The following is a 24753-nucleotide window of genomic DNA, read 5'->3' on the forward strand; positions in this document are numbered from 1 at the left end:
TAGACTGGACTAACAACACAGACGCACTGTACAGGAAGTGTCAGAGCAGACTCTACCTACTAAGAAGGCTGAGGTCGTTTGGAGTGAAGGGGACACTCCTGAGGATTCTCTTTGACTCTGTGGTGTCATCAGCCGTCCTGTACAGTGTGGTCTGCTGGAGCAGCAGCATCACAGAGAGGGAGAGGAAGAAGCTGGATAAGGTCATTAAGAAGTCCAGCTCTGTCCTGGGCTGCACTCTGGAGTCAGTGAGGGAGGTGGGAAACAGAAGAGTTCTGGCAAAATTCACATCTATGCTGGACCACGAGTCTGACCCACTGCAGGACACACTGTCTGCTCTGGAGAGCAGATTTAGTGACAGACGGATCCACCCTCGCTGTGGGAAGGAGAGATTCCGCAGGTCTTTCCTTCCTGCTGCTGTCAGATTTTATAATGAACACTTATAACATGGTGCACATTTCTACCGCACTGCCACACACACGCTACATCTCCAGAGCAATTGCACCAGTCACTTTAATATCTCACTCACTTAGTTTGGTGCAGTCACAAGTGACTACTGAACCAATACCGAAGGTAGGTGGTGGAAACAAAAAAGATCCTCTGCAGGCACTCATCTGCTCTGTACATACAGTAACACCTTGATGTTGCGTGACAGATCATCTGATCACACACACTTTGCCTCAGAATCTGCCTCACAAAGATGATGCGATGCACATTAGGGCAGTCATGGCTCACAATGAGTTCAGTTATTGTGAGGCAGGTTGAGTGGCTGTTATTCTCCCGCAGGTAAAGCAGGCTCTGAGACAGGAAGTCCAATGATGGAGCATGTCTGAACAGCCACAATAAACTGTAATAAATCACTGTTTAGAATACTTGCAAAGATCGGCACAACATTAGAGCGTCTTCCTGGGCATAAGAGCATCAACCGGCCAAGCAGGAGGACGCGATTTCAGTCTCATCATAAACTGAAAATCACCGGAACACCGCAGATGCGCTAAATTCTTCCTCATCAGGTGTCGACAAGGTCGTGATGTCGCTGCACTCCCAATGAAGCAGGATGCACAGAAAACTTAGCTTTGTTGGCAGGTGATTCTGTAAGTGACCCGACGGTGGCGAGCTGACTGACCTGTCATTCCTTTAGCAAACGCCATGAGTCGTAACGTAATCGACAGTTGTCAGCACTTGGTTAAATAGCTTGGTTAAATAAATGATTTAAATAAATAATTGTTACGTTGGTTAATGTTAACAATGTGGATCTCAGTGTGTGTCAAAACACGACCGCAATCCTTCAAGAATTACAAATATTTGCCGATGTTGCGCTTCAAAAGCTCTTGGGCGTTTTATTGTGAAAGTCCGGCGACTGGCCCCGCCCCCGGTTTCCCTTTTTCGTATTTCGTTTTGAAAGTGGAGAAAAGGAGAATGAGTAAATCAGTATGTCGCAAATGTGTTTTACCGATTTACGGAAACGAAACACAGCATGAAAAGACGTTGTTCAATTTTCATTTTACACATGAATAATGAATTGCCCTTCATGCACGGACCGTCGCGTGGTAGTGCGCCACAACCTTTACTGGTACCGTTGGGCTCCTGTTGGGCCCAGTTGGTCCATTCATTGATTCGTCCTCATGCTAATGATCTGAACCATTGTCCCTGTGTAGAGTCCAGAGTCTGGGCTCGGAAACAGAACTGCTCTGTCCGTATACTTCTGTCCTACAGCTGAGGGGCGGGGCCACAGAGAAGCCCCGCCCAGCAGGACGCACCGGTGAACACAGCGAACACTCCTCCTGCAGCGCCAACAAACTTTCACTAGGTTTCTTCTTTGTTCCGTTTCTGCATCGGTTCAGTTCGGTCCGCACAAGGAGACCGACGACAGAGGAAGTTTAAGACTAGATTCGGAGAGGTGGGACTGGAGCTGGAGACGTGGTTCCGCTGCAGACAGACGACGGGTCCAAAACTTTCATAGCGGCTGCAGAGAAACCGAGCAGCGAAAGATTCGGGGTAAACAGCAGCTCGGTGCTGGTCCCGGTTGAAGGTCCTCAGTTCCACACACAGAGGACGGAACCAGATGATGAGTTCAATTTCCAGCAGGACGCTCATGGGCGCGTTAAGTCACGGCGAGCTCTCGTCTTATTACTCCTCGGATTAGTTTCTGTCTGGTTCTGATCCAGTTCCGGCTGAATGAAGATGAAACTTTGGGACGGTTTTTCTTCCTGGGCGCGGATTTGGATGAAATTAGCGCTTTTCGCAAATAAAGTGCGGCCGTGAAGGCTTTCCCCCCTGTACTCATGAAACCGAGTTCGGCTCAGTATCGTGGCTCTGGATCACAGCTGCGGAATCATCACACGAACGCGGGACAATGAAGATCGTTGATTACTGACAGTCCGTCTCCTGCAAACATCCAAACGGAACAAATCCACGTCCCATATTCACTTGAAAGCTTTGAGACAATCCAGAGCTTGGTTTGGATGTGCTTTGGTTCTGCTTTTGCTTTCAACGCGCTCAGAGTTGAGAAGAGACGCGGATGTTCGCTGCGCCGACGCACATGGAGCGCTACGGGCGGCCACTGCTGCTGTTGGGTCTCCTGCTCCCACTCTGCGCCGCCGTCACCGACGACCGAATCTCGGACCGGTACGGAGTCTACTGGAACAGCTCGAACCCCAGGTAAGACCCGGTCCCGATCCGAGATTCCGAGAACCGAGATTTTTTATTTCTAAGTTCAGTCCTGAGACTGTTTAGATGGTTCGGAAGGTCAGACACAACCTGGACCCCGATCTGTTCTCGAATTAGGACCCATTCACTACTTAAAATCGATATAGTTCGTTTTCCTAAATTAAAAGTTTCCAAACTTACGTTTAAAGTTCTTCAGTGAGAGATGCTGCGGTTTAGACAAAGAAAACCTGAGGAGGTTCAGAAACAGGTCCGTGTTGATTTAAAGTACGTTTGTCCCGTTCTGTGTGGACCCCTACGGGCTCTCAGAACCCGCAACAGTTTGGCGTGAGATGTTCTATTTCCACAGTTTGCGCTTCTGTGTAGTCAAAATGTCAGACCCAGTTTTTGTCTTGGTTTCTGGACAGAGACAGAACACGTGCCAGAGTTCTTAACCTTAACCTGACAGCAGAGTTTACTGTTCTATGTGCTCTGCTCTGATTGGTCAATCACCTTTTAAACGTCCAATCAGAACCTCAGAACCTGCAATGGCTTCGACTCCATACCTATTCGTTATACTTGTATTAAAAATGTAGGTTTTGCCAGAAGAGTGTTTCAAAATGTGTGTGTGTGTGTGTGATAGAGCTTCACCCAACAGTCGAGATTACAGCAGTGTATATAACGCTACTTCAAACAAACTAATAGGACACAATTTTCATTTCACATTTTGTGATTTCACTTACCTTATGCTCTAGATACAGCCATGTGACGTTACATCGTGTGTGTGTGTGTGTGTGTGTGTGTGTGTGTGTGTGTGTGTGTGTGTGTGTGTGTGTGTGTGTGTGTGTGTGTGTGTGTGTGTGTGTGTGTGTGTGTGTGTGTGTGTGTGAGTGAGTGAGAAACAACAAAAACCTTCGGCACAGCAGACTCTGATTCTGGTCCAACTGTGATGCAGGTTGTTCTGTTTAAAGTGCATTGAGATTAAAAACCCAGAGAGAAATTACTTTGATTTGAAGAAATGAAAGGGAACCACAGAATCAGCACAGCAGAACCATGTCTTCTATTGTACTGACAGATGCACAAGTGTTGTGTTTCACAAATTTTACATTTTTGATGTAAAGGTAGGTTTAGGTTGGTGGTCTTCAGGACGCACAGCACATAGAATCTCCAAATGAAGTGTCCAAAGACGCAGTGTCCTGACCCTACTCGGCAAACTATTTCCTGGCCTATGGACTGGGCCGCCCTAGTCCCAGCAGAACCAACATGTGTTGGTTCAATTAGTTAGTTTATTAGTTGGTGTCTTAACCGTAAAAAGGCCAGAGCTGATTTGACTGATTTAATGCTGCTGTCACAGAAACCACAGCATGAACGGGTTCAGTCCAGACAGAACAAGAACCAAAAGCACATGTCCGGTTCAGTCTTTGACCCATCAGCCTAAAAATCTTTATTCTGACTCTTCACTTTTTTTCTTTCTTTGAATCCATCTTGTTCTTCTGTGACCTTGTACGACCTCAAATTGTTTGTAGTAGATCGAAGTACAACAAAGTAGAACATGATACAACACATAGAACCCTACTGTTAGTCAGGTCGTAAAGCTCAGACCTGGTTCTGGTGGGTTTGGACTGCCGCTCGAACTGCATTGTCGTTCTGTGTGTTTAGTTCTAAGGAGCAGCTTTATCAAGGTCAATAGGTGAATTTGCTGTGACATGTTTTGAACACTGTGTCCAGTAAAAGTTGTTCTGCACAGGAGACCCATGTTTGCTGGAGCAGACCACCAGAATGTGCTCTTTAACCTGGTTCTGTGCAGCTTGTGACCCGCTTGTGCTGAAGCTGCTACTGAGGCTTTTCATCTCGTGTTCTGTGTAGCTGCTCAGACCTGAGGCCAGAAACACAAAACCCCAAAAATGTTAACTTCATTAGGTTTCACTCTGCAGTTGAACGGTTCCACAGAGCGAGAACGGGGTCGAGGAACTGATGGATCCAATAAAAGCTATCATGTGAGTCAAACAAACAGTGGAAAACATGAGTTCATCCTGAATTAATCCACCTCAGACAACTCAGAACCACAATCCAGCAGCTGCTTCAGAACCGAGCAGCGGTCCGATCCTTCATCTATGTTTGAGCTGCAACAAATGACAACATTCGTCATCTGCAGTATTCTTTGGTTTCAGTGGTAAAAGCGGAACAGGTCGGAGATCAGCGACAAGCCAAAACCGCAGAAACTGCAGCCGCCATTTTGTTTAGCACAAAGCAGAGGATGAAGTCGTTCAGGGTTCGTCAGTCTGAATAAAACACCTGACGATGACGACGACTACAACAACAAAATAATTTACCATCAGGACCAATTGGAGCTTTTGTCCTGGAAATCTCCCGGTTCCCCGGTTCCATGGCTCAGATGTGACACCGGTGTGACCCAGGTTGCATCAGAAAGTCCGGAATTGTTTTTTCTAGCAGTGTGAATATTTAGCATGTTGTTCCTGGAAGTTGATCGTGTCAGCGCGGCGTCAGCAGGGACCGGTCTGTGTCAGAGCTGCTCCTCCAGTTATTTTTACATTCTCTGCTCCTTGTGTCTCAGCACTTCATCATGCTCTCTGCTCCCTGCTCATGCATTTTAATGTCTGACCCACATTTCACTGGATACACACACACGGGAAACTTTGAAGTCCTGGCTTCCGTTCACAAGAGGAGGGTGAAAAGCTGCAACCTTTTACTGTTTTCTGATGAAATTCAGCCTGAAATGCAAAAGAAGGAAGAGGAGGTGAGGAGGCAAGGGAGAGGATGATGTCAGGATGTTGTTGGTCCTGAATTGTGTGGGTCGGGTCAGCGTGATGGTCACGGCTCAGCTGTTGGGACCACCTATACAGGAGGCTGAAACAGGTGCAGGGAAGCCCCGCATAAACCCCCACAGATCCCGGTGTTGGTTGGATGGTGAGCGATGGGTTCGTCCATTGTCAAGGCAGGTTCCTCTATAGCAGGGGTGGGCAATCCTGGTCCTTGAGGGCCAGTGTCCCTGCTGGTTTTCCAACTCTCCCGGCTGATCACCTCATCAGGTGTGTCAATTAGCTTTTTCAGCTGCTGATTGACTAAACACACCTGATCCAGGTAATCAGCCGTAACTGGTGCAGGGAGAGTTGGAAAACCAGCAGGACAGCGGCCCTCGAGGACCAGGTTTGTCCACCCCTGCTCTATAGTCTCTAAGTTTTAAAGCCCCCACCCCACACCACCTAGTTCTGATAGAGCTGAAACATGGACCTGTTCAGAACTTGATCTGAACCCATTCAACGTCCAGCTTGTGTGAATCAGCAGCAAATGTCATTTAAGTGTGTGCGTGAGAGACCTAACCTGATACGGGTCCAGTCTGGGCAGTTGAGTCCTTGGGGACCTGATCTGGGACCTGTGGTGATCTGAGCAGATGGTGACCTTCAACCTTTCTGGCAGCCTGAGCTTTCACTTAGACACAACTCTGGGATCTTAAGGCTCTAAAGGTTTGGTTTGTGTTTACTGCTGGACCAGAACCTATCCAACATTAGACACAAGAATTTGTATTTATGCAATTCTAGTAATTAATGAACAGTTTGCGAGCTGTACCTGCTAGTGTTGTTTTAGTCTGTTAGTCTACACCTTCAGAATACAACCACTTAAACCTTGATGTCTTTCCGTGGCTTCTTTTATCGATGAATAAATTTCATGCTGTATCCTCATTCTGCTCATTTATGGTCCTACTGAAGCAAGAACCGCTCAGTAACCGGGTTTATGATTGGAGATACCACAGAGCTAGACTAAACCCAGGGATCTTGCTGGACTTGGAATGGACAAAAACCGGACCTGGACTGTTTCTCTGCTTTTTTTACAGACTAACAGTAAAGTCTGAGCAGTGCTTCCCTCCTGGTGGGGGAGGGATCCAGGCTCCAGGCCACTCCTTTTGTGGTAGTGGGGGACTGTGTTTGTGTTCTCCCCAGCAACCAAAAAACCCCCAACAGACTTCGATGCCTCTAGTACAGGGATGTCCAGGTCCATTCCTCGAGGGCCAGTGTCCCTGCTGGGTTTCCAACTCTCCCTGCTGATTACCTTGATCTGGTGTGTCTGTTAGCTGCTGATTGACTGAGCACACCTGGTCAAGGTAATCAGTATTAGCTGGGGCAGGGAGAGTTGGAAAACCAGCAGGCCAGTGGCCCTTGAGGATCAGGTTTAGACACCCCTGCTCTAGTAATATAAACTATCACATGCAAACTAGGCCAGACTATCTGGCCACATCCGATCACTTCCATCATCAGCAGGACAATACTGCCCACCCCTGATCTACAGGGACTGAGCTCTTGTCTAGTTTTGACTGACTCTACCTGAGAACGACATACACACCTCAAGGTACTAGTCCCAAATCTGGACTGTGTTTACATGCTCCTGGTCCATCAGGTTCGTCAGTGTTTGTGTTTCTCAGCAGGTCTGAGGTTTGCGTTCATTCATTATGGACGACCTGGGTCTGCTGCTCTGAGATGACTCATGAATCATTGAAAGCTGCCGCTCATTCTTCACGTCATCAGGCCTGGACCGGGTTAAGACCGAACCCACTCATCTTGTTTCACCATTAAATCTGGTTTTACTTCATGCGAAGGTCGTTACAGATGCAGCAGGTTTCTATTCAGCTCAGGCTCAGACCAGCAGCAGCCTTTTTAAATCAGACCCTGGCTGCAGAGTAGCTGGACATACAGTGAGCAGGGAACAACACTTGTCCCGATGATGGGGTCACGTTTCAGCAATACTCTGAGGAAGGAGGCTTCTGATTTTAGAGATGTTCCTCAGATGGATCAGAGATTTTGGTCAGAAATGCAGTTCCTCAGTAGAAGCTGAAGCTACAGTATGTTATTCAGAGGAACCATCTTACTGGCCCAAACAACAACAACAACAAATAATTTCCATTACTTAGGAGACAACCAGGACTTGTCTTTCAAATAAATTTGACATTTAACTCAGTGGTTAGTTTCACATGGTTTGACAGACAAACATAAACACCTGAGTGTCATTTACATAGCAGTGACTCGCCCCAACACAGAACCCTGCAGTACCCCAAAGCTGATTCTGAAGTCCACATTTCTAGCTAATGTTTCTTTTTATTTCAAGTCAATCTGAGTAGTTTGTCTGTTTCTGGCTGTAATAATTTAAAGTAATAGTGTAAGTTGAGTTTTGTTGCTTAATGACGCTTCATCAATCCAGAACCAGCCACGGGTTCCATCTCTAGGCAGAACATGTAGCTGCAAACAGAACCAATCATTTTTTTCCCTGTGCTTCATTAGTGTTGCCCTCTGGTGCCTCTGTGGTTTATTAATCACCAAACCAGCTTCCTGCTTGTTTGAGCTGTGTTGGATGTTTTATTTCCTTCTCCAGTTGTGACACAGTTTAAGGCTGTGGTCGGGTCTAACCCGAACGGCAGAAACCTGCACCTGGTCTGAATTCAAATCTGACCTACTTTCCTTGTCATCCCAAAGCGTGAATCTGTTTTTCTGCTTCTTTGTCGTCATTGGCGAGAGGGGGAGGGAGGAGAGGACGGGAGACAGGAAACTCTGTGAGCAGACTTTTCCCCAGACGAAGGGAAGCACCGGCAGATTTACAGATTTTACACCCGGATGGAGCTTTTAGCTCAGGAAGACTTTTTATTTCTCGTCCTCACGGCAGCTTTAGCTTCGTCTGTCAGGATCTTGACACAAACCAAATGTGCCTTTTCTTCCACCTGAACCACCGCTTGGCCACGGCCACCGGTTAATGGGATTATGCAGATGGCAGCGTCTTAAAGCACCATTTGAAGTGTTTAATGGAGATTATGGAAATGGTCGAGCGACTCAGGCCTTTGCTCACTCCGTGAAAGGACGATACAAAGACTAGAAAGCAGCTGCTCCTCTGCTGTCGGGACCAGAGTCGAACCGGGTGATTGGCAGCTCGATGGCAGCAACTGAGGCGCTGACCTGAGACCAGCTGGGCAGCTTCGGGTTCGACAGTGCAACAGAGTCATGATTTGTGCTTCTTCTGAAACATGTCATCACTGGGCTGGTCCTGGTTCTTCCTGGTTCTAGGTCTGACAACAGATGATCAGCAGAACATGTGTGACTGCTTAGTTCTGCAGAACCCTTTTTTATCTTTCCTTTCAGACCCAAACACTTGCTGCTCAGCTGCAGCATGCCTGGTTCGGTCGCCACAGTTGCATGTTAAAAATGATTTAAATATTGTTAGTTGTGTAATCACAGTTAGAAGCAGGTTCATAAACTCATTGTTCCAGAAACATGATGAGGAGAAGCTGCAGTGCTTCAGACAGGTCCACATCTGTGTCAGTCACAGCTGATGCATCACGCTCTGATTCCTGCAGCGTCCCAGCGTTTACATGCCGAAGCAGCAGCTCCACCGGGTCTGAGCCTAAAATATTTCAGGCAGTGGAAGGTTCTGACTGGATCTGCGACAGTGACGTTGGTGATCCCTTTTTTTAGGCCGTGGTTGTTTGTATTAAATACTGAATGGCCAGTATTTGTAGTTTTGCTCAGACTCTGGTCCCAGAATGTTGATGGTTTAGTACACAACATATTCACAGAAACCAGAGGTAGGTGAACACACAACTTCATGTCTGCATTAAACTTTTCAATGTGTTTTGACTGGATGACACCCCCTATCTCAGGTAAATGGTCATTACAAAGACAGATGCGCCTGCTGGTTTCCTTGGAAACGGCTGTTGTTACAGTCTGGCTTTTTATGTCTCTGGTTTGGTTTGTTTGGTCGTTCAACTGAAGGGTCTGGGCGTTGGGTTCAGTGTTCGTCACCCTTATTTAAACCATGACATTGGTTTAACGCCAACCATGTTTCTGCTGAGTCTGGGTCGATGGCAGCACTGCAGGAGCATTTCGCTGATGGAACCCACTTGGTCGATTCAGGGACGTTTGGCTGGGGCTATTGGGACTACTGCTTTCTGATTGGTTGATGATGTGTGAGCTCTGTGATTGGCTGTGGTCTCACTGAGCCCTGTGATTGGCTGGGGGTCTGCAGGGACTTTTCAGCAGCCAGTAATAATTAATGTGTGTTTCCATAAATAAATAACCTTTTGCAGCTTCATCACTATTTTTGTTTGTCCTTTTCGTGTGATTCCTTCTCTCCTAGGTAACCTAGGAGGTTACCTGTTTCCTTTGTGTTTTATCAATGTCTAATAAGTGGCTATAACTCACATCTGCTTTTGAGTCCAGCTCATGTATTTTCTGTTTCTGACACAAGAACAAGGTCAGATTTTAGTTTCAGCTGGAACACTTTTGATGTCTTCAACAAAACCGGTCATATTAAAAATGTGGAAGCAGACTCATCAGTCTGTAGGAATAAGAAAACCTTTAACTGTCCCGCATTGTGGAAATTGCATCTCACAACAGCACAATAAAGCACAATACAGACTGAAAAATACAGCATCGGAAGTAAAGTTCAAGTAGCGCACCTCCACACCCATACGACTGGCCTGAGAGAGAAGGCACAAACAAATGTTAAACACTACAGTAAAGCGAGTGAGTAGTGTATGGAGTCATGGGAAGGATTATTGCATACTATAGTATGCACAGGTTTACACAAACATTGCACAGAGGATTTTTTTCCCCACATAACCACTGATACAGCGTGTGCAGTAATTAACAGTTCTAATTGTACAGTCTGATAGCAGCAGGTAGGAAGGATCTAGGAAATCTCTTCTTCACACAGCGAGGTGAGTCCTCCAGTGGGTGAGAGTCCTGGTCCAGGATGGATGTGGGTTCAGCCACCTCCTGCACTGTGTCCAGAGTGCAGCCCAGGACAGAGCTGGACTTGTTGATGACCCTGTCCAGTCTCTTCCTGTCCCTCACTGTGATGCTGCTGCTCCATCAGACCACACGTACAGGACGGCTCCACCACCGTCTCTTGTTCTTGTTCTTCTAGTTTCTCTGGCACCAGTCCACAAAGTCCAGAGTGAGTCCTCTGTACTCTGCATCGTTGTCATCGGTGATCAGGCTGACACAGTCATCTGAGAACTTCTACAGAACACATCTTTCCATGTTTTAGAACTAATCAAATCAGATGTTGCAGATTCAGTTGTTTCCATTAGTTTTATCTTGTCTTTGTGCTATAATATCTATAACGAAGTTTAGGTCTCAGGTCTCACTGTTAGGTTTCACTTACTTTGCTTCTTAGAGTAAGATTCATAACCAGTGTTAATCCCGGAACTTATCATTTTTGGATCCATGTAAAATGTTTGTGTCTGTTTCTAGTTGAGGGAGGAAGAATTTAGGAAAAACCTGTGGTGACATCAGATGACACAGGCTGTAGCTTCCGACTTCATTCCATTTTAATGTAAAACATTTGTTCGTTTTATTTGCTTTTCTGAAAAATAATTCCTCTTTTTTTTTTTTTTTAAATAAGGAACAATTAAAACGGAGCGAAGCATTGACATGCTCTTGAGGGAACCTGGCTAACTGCTGGACAGACGCAGGTGTTTGTGAGGAGAGCAGCTGTCTTCTCTCACTCTCTCCTTCCTTCCTCATCTTACCTGAAACAGCTTAGGGGTCCTTGGAGAATGTTTCCATGGCGACACCCTCCCTGGCTGCTGTGGTGATGAGTTGTAGGTCTGATAAGAGCTAAGGAAAGGACAGTTCAGGCTTTCGCTTCTTTGTGTCTGTATACCTGCTCAGAGCCCTGGGGCATGCTGGGAGCTGTAGTTGTGTGCGACCAGGTGTGTCAGCTGTGTGTTAACGGGAGGTTTCTGTCAGAGACCAAGTGAGCAGTTCTACACCTCAGGCCTCAGGAGCACAAATAATGAAAAACAATGTTTATTTATGAAGGACCTGTCACAGTCCTGTGACTTCAGCCTGTAGCTCGGCCCAGCAGATACTGGTTCAGCAGAACCGCTCAACTGGATGTTGACTTGAGTGTGTTTTCAGTAAAGCAACACGGTAGAAGCTATGTTTGGACGACACAACTGGGGAAAGGAACAGAACCTGAAACTGAGCCTGCATTTCTTAGTACAGTTATCAATCAGACAGATTCCATAAATTGTGTCTGAAACCTTGATGATGTTGATTTTAAACTGCAGGATGGACGTTAGTTCTGTTTCCAGCATTCAGCTGCATATTTTATGGTTCCCATGAATACAAGAGTGGCTCCTGCCATCACATGAATATCAAATATCTTCTCTCAGCACATCACTGCAGCAGGAGAGCGTCTACTGTCACAGTGGTGCTGTCTGGGCTGCATGGAGCAGAACCAGAACAGCTGGGCCAGAACTTAAGTTCAGAGTCAGCCTGTCTCTCTACTGAGTCACAGACACAAACTGTAGTTCTTGAAGCTGTTCTTAAGAAGCCAAGTCGGCAAAGTTGATAAACTAAGTAAATCCACCTCACACACTGAATATTGTTACTAGTCTGCTGTCCTCCACTACGACTCTTCCCCCTCTCTGTAGGATGTCTCCCCCTTCCTGTAGGACTCCCATGATGCTTTGCAGTACTGGGAGCCTGCTTTGTCATGGTTCTACTGAGGAGGATTCCGCTGTGAGATCAGAGGGAAACATGAGCCATGTTCTGTTTTTACTGCTCACACATTGTTTCTGAGCCAAACACAGACAATGAGTCACAGTTCATGTTTTTACAGCATCATGGAGAAGGTTTGAGTCAACTCCGGTTCCTTTGCTGTGGCTCTGTCTCAGTTGGGACTTGGGTTGAGACTAATCCTAGTTAGCTAAGGGGCCAGTTTCTGGTCCAGACCACATTTCAGCTCATGGCCCAGTCAGTATGGAAATCTGCTTCCTGTTGGAAGGCTGCAGAGCGTTAAATCCTGTGAAGCAGAGTTTATCAAACACAGAGGAATGAAGGGCCTCGGCACCGTGACCTGATCACAGGCATCACAAACACAGAGCAGTCACAGCCAAATCATGGAGTCAACTTGGATTAAAGGAGACTCAGAGGTCAAAGGTCACCAAACAGACTGGACCTTGTTGAATTAATGCTACAGAACCTTTCCATCGTAGTTTTGACAGAAGCTGTAACCATCAGATAAGCACAGTGCTGATGTGTTCACAGGCGCTAGACACTACAGCGTCTGACTCTGTAATGATCAGACAGCCTGTGTGTCAGGTCAGACAGAGCGTGTTTTTTCCAGCTGGGGTCCAGCGCTTCAACCGACTTCTGGTGCAGCTCAAAGGAAACTGTTGTTGACTGGTTGGTCCAAGACGACAACAACAGTGGCTTTTGTCCAACCAGAACCAGGCTCCGCTTTCCCCTACTGTAATATTTTGAGTATTGAGATTAGCCGAGCTCCCAGCAGCCATTGGGGTCGTGTAATCCAGGCTGTGTCGGGTGCTGATAAGGCGGGCCTAATGTCCGCCGTGGCCTGTCAGGAGCTGACGTTATGACGCCTTTTCTCATGGACACTTATTAGCCCCACAGCAGGAAATTACATCTTACAACAGCTATACATAAACAGAGATGCAGATACTGAGGTGGACAATAATCATTGCACATTATGACTATTGTACAGATATATGGGAAGATATTGCATAGGTTGACAAAATGTAACATTGCTTATTATTGAGTCTGATGCAGCAGGACGCAGAAGCCTGCGGAATGTCTCCTTCACACAGCGAGGGTGACTCAAGGTGAAGCAAGGTTATGGGATGAATAACAGGAAATGCTCTTAGGGTTATGTCATACTGTTTTTACTGTTACTGATATTTAAACGTAGTGTAACTTAGTTGGATCTGATACTGTAATTTATTATTGGTATTTATAGTACTGTAGCACTGTCACCTGTTCCTATTGGGGGAACTCGTCCAGATGTGCCTGGCGCCTGCAAGGGGCCGTGGATAGAGTCCATGAAGGAACCGTGGTTGCATGCAAACTAAAAATCATGTGCAGCTGGTTCTGATAATGCGGTTCCTGGAGGAAGAATCTCAGATCTGCTGCTCATCCGAGAGACTCCTACACATCGTAACAATAAGCAAAAATTAGAGACGTACAATGTCACGTTTCATGTGATGTTGTACATGTAATGTGAAGTATCAGTTATCAGAGCTCTTGCAATCAAAGCCCCGGCGCCGCCCACTCAAACACTGTGCTGAACTGGCATCAGTCAGAAACGATTTTCTCTCAGATTAAATCGGACTTCAGTTCCTATCAGGGTGAGACCTTGTCCATTCCAGGACTTAACAGAAGGCTCTCTGGGAATTGTGGAAATCATGCAGCCATTGTTGACAGCAGCGTGTGATTGGTGGAGTGTGTCGGACGCTGACAGCCGGGACAAAGACGAGGAGGAGGGAGGGAAGGATGCCTGGCCAAGGAGAACTAATCCGCCTCCTTCGTACCCCCCGGAATCGCCTCTTTACTCAGCTCCAGACCGGCTGTCTGACCCCCTGCTGGTTCTGCGGGACAATAGAGCCACAAAGAACCAAACCTGGTTCACAAGGACTAGCTCAAACCTCTAATATAAAGTATAATATAAATACAATGACAATATCAGGATTGTATCCTGATATTTTTAATATCAATTATTATAACGATTTTTGAAATGATGGCAGCCTCAACTTATATGTAGCACTGATCTTCAATTTAGTTTAAAAACATTAAACACTAGAATGTAACTTAATATAAAATTATATTACAACAATACATTGTTTTAAGTATAATGTAATTTTTAAACATATTAAAAGCCAACAACTAAATATTTGTTGTTTTATTATTGATGGTATAACATCAATAAATAATAACAATTTTGTAATTGTTAAAATAATTCAAATTTACATAAAACATGAATCATTTCAAAATGTAAATAATTTTCATTTTTTTATATTAATAATCTTTATAATCCTTCTGGATTTTGGACATTAAATAATAATTGTGTCACTTGTTTCCTAAGTTTTTCTTTAATTCTTATTTTATATCTAAAAAAAACTGTAAATGCTAAATTAATGTTTTTAAGCTTTTTTTTTTTTTTTTATAATTATTTGCAAATGTTGTGTTTTGTCCCCCCCCCTCCTTTTATTAGTTCATGCGTGCCACGAATTTATTCATCACGCTCTGGTGAATTGATTTTATGGCACCAGGTTTTCGAGGGAGCTATTGAAGCTGCGTTGACGCCGTGGTTACTGCTGAGATTGTGGGGAAAATGAGTTAGGATCATGTGGGTAAAATCACATTTTGTTGATTCTGTCGTGAAATGTACAAACGTTCGCTTTGAGACTGATCCAGAGTGATTAACGTGCAGGTTGCTGCTTAATCCAGAGAAGAAGCATGCGTCCTACCGCAACGTAAGAATCGGTCATGGTCACAGACTCTCCCTGTTCGGGGCAGAGGGAAGCAGAAATGTATTGGGCCTTCGTTCTGATATGAGGCCAGAACCGTGTCATGTGGGCTCTGACTTGACCCCTTAGACCAAATCAGGATCTGCAAATGTTGTAATAACTGTTTAAAGCCAAATGTGTCCTGTATTATTATATTGTGGCAAGATGTTTTTTGTTGATTTAATTTAATTAATTCATTGACGCTTTGAGTTTTATTCACACATTGGTAAATGGTTTCTGATATGTTTTATTTGAGCTGAGGAAACTTTTGACCTGATTTTTATGCCAATGATTTTTCAGCAAGAACTGATCTGATTGGTTAGTTTGTATGAGGGAGAAATAAGACTAAGACTAATTATTCTATGTGTTTGTTTTGAGGGACGAGACATGTCAGTGTTTCTCTGTGGTGGCTCTAGAAGCTCTGAAGGGTTGGTGTTAGTGTGAAGAGAGACTCTGGGAGTGAACAGCTGAGGTGTATTTAAACCTGCTGAGTGGGAAATCGGCAATAAACAAAAATAAGTAGTATAGAACCTGAGGCATCAACAACTGGTCCCTAGGGCTCGTTACTGATTGTTAAAGCCTGTTACTGTTTGTTAAGGCTTGTTACTGGTCCTTAAGGCTTCTTACTGACATGTAGAGCTCATTAATGGTCCTTAAAGCTCGTTACCGGTTCTTAAGGCCTGTTTTTGGTCATCAAGGCTAATTTCTGGTACTTAAGCCTTTCTTACTGGGCGTTAAGGCCCGTTCCTTTTCGGTGAGGCCTTTTACTGGTTGGTAGAGCTTGTTATTGATTGCTAAGACTAGTTACTGGTCAGCAAGGCTAGTTACTGGTTCTTAATGCTTGTTTCTGGTCCTTAAGGCCCATTACTGGTAGGTAAGCCCCTTTATTGGGCGTTAAGGGCCGTTACTGGTCCCTAAGGCTTCTTTACTGGGTGTTAATGCTTTTTAATGGTCAGTAAGGCTAGTTACTGGTCCTTAACCCTTTACCCCCCAGGCCTATTTTCTGGGGTCTTCCAAAAGATGGCATAGCCATGATAAAGATGGGTATATCGCTGCAACCATAAAGGCTACTTGAATGCTTTTGGTGTCATAATGTAGGGGACACTTCTGAGATGTGATAAGAAGTGTATAAATGAGTTGAGAATGAGAATGAGTTGAGTTACTTATGCACTTTTTATTTTTAATTAAAAATCAGGAATGTCTGAAGAGTAATCCATTTTCAAGATATATATCTTTGTAAATAGAGGCTTCAGTAACATCTTACCTCTATATAATCATAGCACAATTAGTCAACATTAACTCAGCAACAGTCAGATGAGGTTCTCAGTCCACTATAGTCCACTAGTCAATGTGGGCTATAGCACCTATAATAGCAATAATGGCGATCAATATATCCAAACAACCTAAATAGGTTATTTATATCTATCTGACTAAATATAAACAGTTTCCAGTCATTGTTCAGCCTGTCCAAATCTGTCACATATTTCCACCAGAGGGCAGGTGTCTGTGTGGCCATATCGCTTTCGTTTTATGGCCTTGAGGCAATAAAAAACCATGACCAAAGGGTATTCAAATAAATCACTTCAGACAAGCTCTGTGGCTTAGAAAGTCAGAGAGTGACTGGGTGGTATTGGTGGTATAATGGTATTGGTTCACCAGTAATATGGACTTTATATGACAATATTTGAATGTTTACATTGTTTATTCAGCTAGCGATTAGCGTAGTAAGTATTGTTCGTCGCTCATAACTTACCACCTGTACTAGCTAGCATGCTTTGGCACATCTCTTTAGATTCCGTAGAAGCTTAGCTTTCAGTTGAGCTATAGATCATAGATTAGGTTTGGATAAAGTATCATAGTGGTAGAGCCGCACAGCAGGACCTCCAGCCATTGAATCTTAGTGCTGTACGGTTATGCAAGGAAAACAATGACTGACTGAGTAGTTTTGCTCTGCCCCCTCTTAGCCTGGCTCCGCCTCTTCTTAGCTTGACCGTTGCTGGGGCAGTTACAGAGGAAAACAGGAAGCATTAGTTGTAGTTTGTGAGACTACGGCAAACCGACTGCCACAATGGTTGGTTGCTACAATAATCTGGTATATGCAGATAGATATGAATATGATAAGGTTGATGAGTGGGGTAGAGGAGTCGGTGGGGGGCGGGGGCAGAGTTCAAAAAGGAGACACTCTCTAGGAAAGAAACTGTTCCTCAGTCTGCTGGTTCTGTCCAGGGGAACCTGAAGCACCTGCCCTAACGGCAGGAGAGAGAGCAGTGGCGTGGTGAGAGGAGTTGAGAATACTGTGCGCTCGATACAGACAGTGTTTCTTTTGAGATTTCTTCAATGGCTGGAAGTGGAGTCCCTGTGATGCGTTGGGCATTTGGGCTGCAGTGCCTTAGGCTCCACAGCAGAGCAGCTTATACCAGACAGTGACACAGTTGCTCTCTGTTGTGCAGCGGTAGAGGTTCACCAGGATGAACAATAACAGCTGTTTTTACTTGAGTAGTCTCAAGAAGAAGAGGCGCTGGTGACCCTTCTTGATCAGACTGGAGGTGTTGGTGGTCCAACTTATGTCTTTTGAGATGTGGATCTCCAGGAACTTGACGGATGAGACCAGCTCAACGGCCATTCTGTTAATGTGGATGGTGTCGTGTGAGCCTCTCCATCATGAAGTCCACAATAAGCTCCTTGGTCTTGCTGTTGATAAGTATCAGATTATTGCTCGTGGTGTTTGATCCGTGCATGGACCAGCAGTCGTGCATGAAGAGGGAGTAGAGGGAGGGAGTAGAGGAAGGGGCTCAGCACACAGCCCTGTGGTACGCCAGTGTTGAGCTTGATGGTGGAGGAAAGGATGTGGTCTGACCCAGCATGCTGAGGTCTGTTGGTCAGAAAGTCCATAACGTCCAAAGTGTCACTAAAACAGGTGGAGGACAAGGAGAAGAAAACCTCCTGACACTGTGTTCAGTATTATTAGGAGCGCACAGATTCTTTGCGCAGACAGAATTAATATTAAGTCTGTTGAATTATTTATTGAACAAGAAGCCACCAATCTGGTACCAGCTTCAAATGTTATTCCATACCACGCTGGATCATCGTTAAAACACCACCTCACTACAATGTTGCTGACTGTAGCTGCATTTGGGCATCACAGATTATTACCCCCTTGGCTGAAACCCTATGGTCAGCAGCTGGATGTGGCTGGCTGATGCCTTTAACGGATCCTTTAACTTGACTAGAGTCGTTGTCATTAAAATATAAGTTTGCATCATTTTGCACATATTTTTATAGCAGCTCATCTAATTGTAGAAGTGTGGCTGTACATTAATTATTTATTGTTTTTCTCTGCTGTGACTAAAGATCGTTTTCACGTGATTAACAGTTTCACAGTTCCACCTCTTCGTGACGCCTCCTCATCTTCTCTCAGAACTGCTGCACTTAAAAGCAGAGATGATTGACAGGAGTAGACATAATGGAGGCCAGAATATGGCTTGGGGCCAATAGGGGCCAATGGGGTCCACATGAGCTACACAGTGGAGGAGGAGGCATCAGCATTGCCCCTGACAGGCTTCACCTCTCAGACCAGGAAACACAAAGCAGCAGGAGCCTCCTTTTGTTCCCATTGTCCCCCCCTAGAGTAAGGGGCGGGCTCAGTGAGGGGGCGGACAGTTTAATTGACAGCTGGCAGATTTTAGGTGATTCCTCTTTTGCTGCTCGTTCTTCTTTGGAGGTGTTGTGACAGTGCTAATGGATCCCCTCCAGTCCAGTGTCTGGGTTTCCCCAAGTACTGCAAGTACAGTTAAAGTCCATTTACTCAAGTACAGTTAAAGTACATCTGCCCAGGTACTTCATGCTTAAGCTGTATAGTAACATCTATCATGACAAAAAGCATGAAGTCAACTGCTGTGTCTTATAAACCACATCAATCCATAATAAATATATTTCTTCTACAGTTTGTGAATGTTGGTGGTTTTCACATCAGACATGTTGCATTTGTGCAGGAACCATGTTAGTGAGACACATGTTCACCATCTGGACCAAACTTTAGATTTGTGTTTTCATCAGCATCGACTTAATCTGTGATTAAAATGGCCATTCTAGAGCATCTACTTCCTGTTGCACTCAAAGTAAGAAAACACTATGGTTCTCCCTCCAAAAATCAGCTCGACACGTGAACTATGATTTGCACGCACACTGCTGAGTTACTCACTTGTCACCGTGGTAACCAGAGACAGACTGTCCAGATACAGGGAACACGTGGCTGCTGCTGTTTGGGATGTTCAGAAAACATGATCCAGCCTCGCTGAAAGGAATCTGAACAAAATACCTCCATTCAGAACCGAGTCCAGACCAGACTCACAGATTCTGTGTCAGACCGTCAGAGTGGAAACTCCAGATCCAGATTTGTTGACGCCATCCTGGGAGCTGGACACGAGTACGTAGAGTAGCGCCTGTGAACACATCGTCAGCCTTTGCAGGAGGGAGAAGGAAACTGGTGTGTGTGTGTGTGTGTGTGTGTGTGTGTGTGTGTGTGTGTGTGTGTGTGTGTGTGTGTGTGTGTGTGTGTGGGTGTGTGTGTGTGTGTGGTGTGTGTGTGTGGGTGTGTGTGTGTGTGTGTGTGTGTGTGTGTGTGTGTGTGTGTGTGTGTGTGTGTGTGTGTGTGTGTGTGTGTGTGTGTGTGTCCTGTGTGTGTGTGTCCTGTGTGTGTGTCCTGTGTGTGTGTCCTGTGTGTCGTGTGTGTCCTGTGTGTGTGTGTGTGTGTGTCGTGTGTGTCCTGTGTGTCGTGTGTGTCCTGTGTGTCCTGTGTGTGTGTGTGTCCTGTGTGTCCTGTAGCTTGTAGCTCTTTGTCTGAACTTGAGGAAACACTATGACTATTGTAGCAGGCTCTGTCAGGACAGAGTCGGTTTACAATAACACACGGAGAACAATGGCTGCACAGCCCCGGGGGCATCCATCAGGGGTAATGAAGCTGCCTGTGTGGAAAGGTTCTGCTCCATGATGGACACACTAGTCAGCACTGCTTTACTTATTTATTGTCGCAATATCAAAAAAAGAGGTTCATTATTTAGAGAAGGAATTTAGAATTCACACAGTCATGTCTCTGTTGGTTTAGGTGAATATGAGCTGGAGTCAAAACATCTGCACCTGAACACCAGCAGAATCAGACCTGGTTCAGTCCAGCATCCAGAACTTGGTTCTGGGTTGTCCACTGACTCCAAGCTGATGTCTATTGAGCTGCATCTCACTTCTCAGTTTGAGTCCACCGAACCTAGACATTTTTTTGACAGCATTCGAGCCACCCGTCCTCAGAACCGGCCCAGACAGTGAACCATGCTGGACTGTGCTGGGAGCAGTGATGTGACACCTAGGCTTCCACTTTCTGGTGATTCAGGGGAACCACTGTGCCTCTTCCAGTCCTTTGGAATATTGATACAGGTCCAGTCTCAGTATTGATTTGTAAGAAGATGAAGACCCTGATGCCTGCTGGGATGAACACAGGCCTCTGTGTTCATTACACAGATGAGTGAAGATGTGAGAGCTGAGAGTACAGAGTTCACCATGAACGCACCTCCTGCTCTGTCAGCTCTCAGTCACCTGATCCTGCAGCTAACTGAGTTAGCTGCCACTTTGGTAATGCAGTTAGAGAAGACAAAGAGAGGCCTCCATCTGCTCCTAGCTGATGCTTCTGAGTGTTGTTACTGCTACACACCCTGAGATCACACTTTCCAGACCAGCTGCTCACAGCCCAACACAAACCCAGTGTTTTACTTCCAGCCTCCCACTCAGTTCGACTCTGGTTCCATCAGAATCTGTCTTGTTTACTGAGATTTTAATTGGACGCTGCTTATCACTGACTCTTCTTATCAAATGATTCCTCCTCCATCAAACTCAGCTGTGTTGGTTGGACTGCTCCTTCCTGTGGGATGCCGGTGCAGGCTGTTGTTAACAGGGGGAGCGTGTGCTGACTGTGGGACGTCCAGCACGTGAGTGCAAGACAACATGCTCTGAGGAAACTGCTTTGGTGTTGGTTGCGTGGCCGTAACAAACCTTCACCTGCTGTTGGAGCTTGTTCTAGTTTTGCTTCAGATGTTCTGCAGCTGCTGAACCATTAGAGATGACCTGTTTAGAGGAGCACTTGCTTTCTCCCCTGGCCACTCCCTGGTGGGTGGGGTCACGATGATGGCATGTTTTTTTTAGTTTGAGCCTCCATTAGTGTCTGATTGTCTACGTCTCTGTGGAACTGAACTGTGAAAGCTGTCGTCCCAGTCGCAGCCGTTCAGTGACTACTGTAATTGTAAAAACTGTACTGTAAAGAATTTAGAGTGACCAATCAACCTAATGCCTGTTTTTGGACCGTGGGAGGAAGCTGGAGAACCCAGAGAGAACCCATGCGAGAACATGCAAACACAGAAAGGCACCCGGTCCACCTCGGGGATCGAACCCAGGCCTTTCTCGCTGGACCACTGTGCCGCCCCCATATAAATATGTTAATTCATTTAAATATGGTTTGCGTCTGCGCAGTAGCCCAGCGGGACAGTGTGTGCAGGTGTTAATGGTGCAGGTTGCGCACAGTAGTGGGGGAAAAAAATAAAAGCGGTCTGACATAAAAGTGGACGTGAAGGGAAGTTTACCACCAAAGTGTCACTAAAACCGGCAGGAGTGAAGGAGACAAACTGTCAACGACTAGTGTTGTCTCTGAAGACAGGATCATATTTGGAGGCTCACAGGTTTTATATGCAACACCAGTTAAAATGAAGGCCGTTAAATTATTTACTGACAAAGAAGTCATTGATCTGGTACCAGCTTCACATCTGATCCCAATCAGCTGTTTGTTAAAATAAATGGATGTGGACTGGCTGCGTGGCTTCTCACCATGAATACGTTAGAGGGTCTAACGGACCCTCTAACGTATTCTCTAATGCAGCGGTTCCCAAACCTTTTTGCACCACGGATCAGTTTTTACACAATATGTCACACAATATTTTCACAGACCGGTTTTTGTGGTTTGGCACATATATACAACAAAACAAAATTGTACAAACGGCATAATAACTGGTATTTTCTAAATACAATTATAACAGTAAATCCACTGTGTATGCAGCTTTATTAGCGTAACATCATGTAACATGCAGAATGCTTAGGTCTGCGACCGGCGAAGCAGCGTGAAGGCGTCATTGTCTCGTTAGAATCGTCAGCTGCATATTATACATAGCAGGCTCAGTGCGTGGGAACAACCTGTAATAGGTCCATGTTTCAAATAGGACTCCTGGTATTGTTTGTTAAATGCAGCTTTCTCTCATTTATATTGTTGTATTTGTATCTTTATTTATAGTCATAGGCTCTTCTTCTCTCACTGGCTCTTTTATGTTGCGCAAAGAAACCCAAAGCAAAGAATCACACAATAAATAAAAACAGAAATAATGTGAGTTAAGATCTCTTTAGCGGCCCGGTACCAATTGACCCACGGACTGGTCCACGGCCCAGGGGTTGGGGATCACTGCTCTAATAGATCCTGCAACGCACATGTGTCGAGCTCCGGTCCTCGAGGTCTGGTGTCCCTGCTGGTTTTCCAGCTCTCTGCTGATAACCTTAATCAGGCGTGTCAGTTGGCTTTTCCAACTTGTCATTGACTGAACACACCTGGTCATGGCGATCAGGAGGAGCTCGGGCAGGGAGAGGTGAAAAACCAGGAGGGCAGCGGCCGTCGGCATTACTTTGACACCCCTGCAAAGGATTCTTTCACAGAGCTAGAGCCGTTGTTATAGAATTTGTTTGCACGGTTTTGCACATATTTTTATATCCTCATGTAATTGCAGACGCCTTGCTGCATATTAATTGTTTAGCGTTTTTCTCAGTTGTGACTAACAATCATTTTCACGAGATTTAACAGTTTTTCTCCTCTTTGTCCCGCAAATGGATTGATAGCTGTAAAAATTACTTGAACCAGCCAGCGAGCAACCGTAGATCTACACACGTTTCTACTTTTTGTAGTTCTTGATATATCTGAACTTGGCGTAGATTCAGGCTCACGCCGTGCATAATAAAGATGGGAGGTTTGATTCTTAACTGACTCAGCTCTTTAGCACTCGAACAGTAAAGTGAACAAATCATTTTGAGTTATTTGTTCATTTACAGCAGGTGGCGCTGTGGGGCATTGTAATAATGGTCGCGGTTCTCAAACACTACACTAAAGACAACATGGTTTGCTTCAGACAAATTATAATCACAAAATGCCACAAGGAATTCAAACCATGTGGAAACCTAGCAAATACACACATTAACGTGACTTGTGATTTGCAAAAGTCGCTTGGTAGCAGTCACATGATGAATGAAAGACGAACGATCTGTGCGGCTTTGTATGAACGAATCTCAAAAGAACTGTAGTGCTTGCTGCTCACTTCAGAACCTGAATGGCTTGGCTGGTAGTGAACAAGTGAAAGTAAAACTTATTTTGACAATTAGTGAGACTTTTAAAGCAAAAAGTAACAATAAGTTCCCTAAAGTGTCTACATGGTGCATTTATTGTGTGCAAAATGTGACATTATTATTGTTGTTTTTTTGATATTCCCTATTATTATTTCCCTCCTGCATTGCTCAGGTTAACAGGTTTGCGTTATCACCCAGAGTCTGTCGACACACAGTATCAAACTAACCTGGCCAACATGCGGCAAATATAGCGTCTGAAGCTAAAACTGGGTGAAACTGTCCAGAACCGTTTCATTCCACTAAAAAATGCCGTCTTTCTTGGCAGGTTTTTCAGGGGCGACTACATCGTGGAGGTGGCCATCAACGACTACCTGGACATCTACTGCCCTCACTACGAGGTACCAGAACCGGTGGAGCGTATGGAGCACTACGTGTTGTACATGGTGAACTATGACGGCTACACCAGCTGCGACCACCACAGGAAGGGCTTTAAGCGCTGGGAGTGTAACCGGCCCCAGAGCCCCAGCGGCCCGCTCAAGTTCTCTGAGAAGTTCCAGCTGTTCACTCCCTTCAGTCTGGGCTTCGAGTTTCGGCCAGGACACGAGTACTACTACATCTGTAAGTATGACATAGGTACTGCTGATCAGAGACGGGTTCTGGTGTTGCTCAGTCCGCTGGTTCCTTCTGGCCCAAACATTTACAGACAGGCACCAGGATGTTTGATTCTGAGAGAGGGAGAGAGAGGGAGAGAGAGAGAGGGAGAGAGAGAGAGGGAGAGAGAGAGGGAGAGAGAGAGGGGAGAGAGAGAGGGGAGAGAGAGGGGGAGAGAGAGAGAGAGAGAGAGACTAAAACAACAGATTTCGTACATTCGGAGATGAGTTTGATGCTGTGGAGCGTTTCCTAGAGTTGTACGTCCTGAACGATGCCACCAGGATTCGTTTTAATAATGTGTGTCTCATCTGCAGCGTCCCCACACCCCAACCTGGCCGGGAAGCCCTGCCTGAAGCTTAAGGTCTACGTCAAACCCACCAGTGAGTCTCTGATGTGACGGGAGCATCGTGTTTGTGTAGAGGCAGAGGTCCAGGTGTCAGAACCGGGCCTGCTGGCTTTGGGCCGGCACTGTGCAGCCATTTTAATGTTTACTGCCGTCCATTTGTTTTTGATGCGTGTCGATCAGGTGAAGGTGCTTCGCTGTTCACTGCTCAAACATTAGAGCTTAGACTAGGTCAAAGGTCAACACATTCACACTTCAATGTCTTATTGAAATAAGTTTGAATAAGAGCTGTGTAAAACTAGTGTAAGAGGATTCTGATTAGTTTTATAATCCCACATTTCTGCTGTTTGTTGTCAGTTTTTTTTCTACTGTAAAGAAGTCAGAT

At 45.4% G+C, this 24753-nt stretch overlaps 1 protein-coding gene across 2 annotated transcripts in view; it reads left to right on the forward strand.

Annotated features, from left to right (window-relative positions):
- Positions 1–24753, forward strand: part of LOC114854014 (ephrin-A2-like) — a 29582-nt gene continuing 4829 nt past the window's right edge. The window contains exons 1-3 of one of the 2 annotated variants that reach the window (XM_041070516.2): positions 1–2658; positions 23700–23992; positions 24340–24405. In XM_041070516.2, the coding sequence (XP_040926450.1) occupies positions 2519–2658; positions 23700–23992; positions 24340–24405 (499 nt within the window). In that variant the 5' untranslated portion in view covers positions 1–2518. The remainder of the gene's footprint in view (positions 2659–23699; positions 23993–24339; positions 24406–24753) is intronic. The other variant, XM_029148037.3, reaches the window with a different exon arrangement.

Source organism: Betta splendens, chromosome 4 (genome assembly GCF_900634795.4).
Source record: "Betta splendens chromosome 4, fBetSpl5.4, whole genome shotgun sequence".
Lineage (NCBI taxonomy): Eukaryota > Metazoa > Chordata > Actinopteri > Anabantiformes > Osphronemidae > Betta > Betta splendens.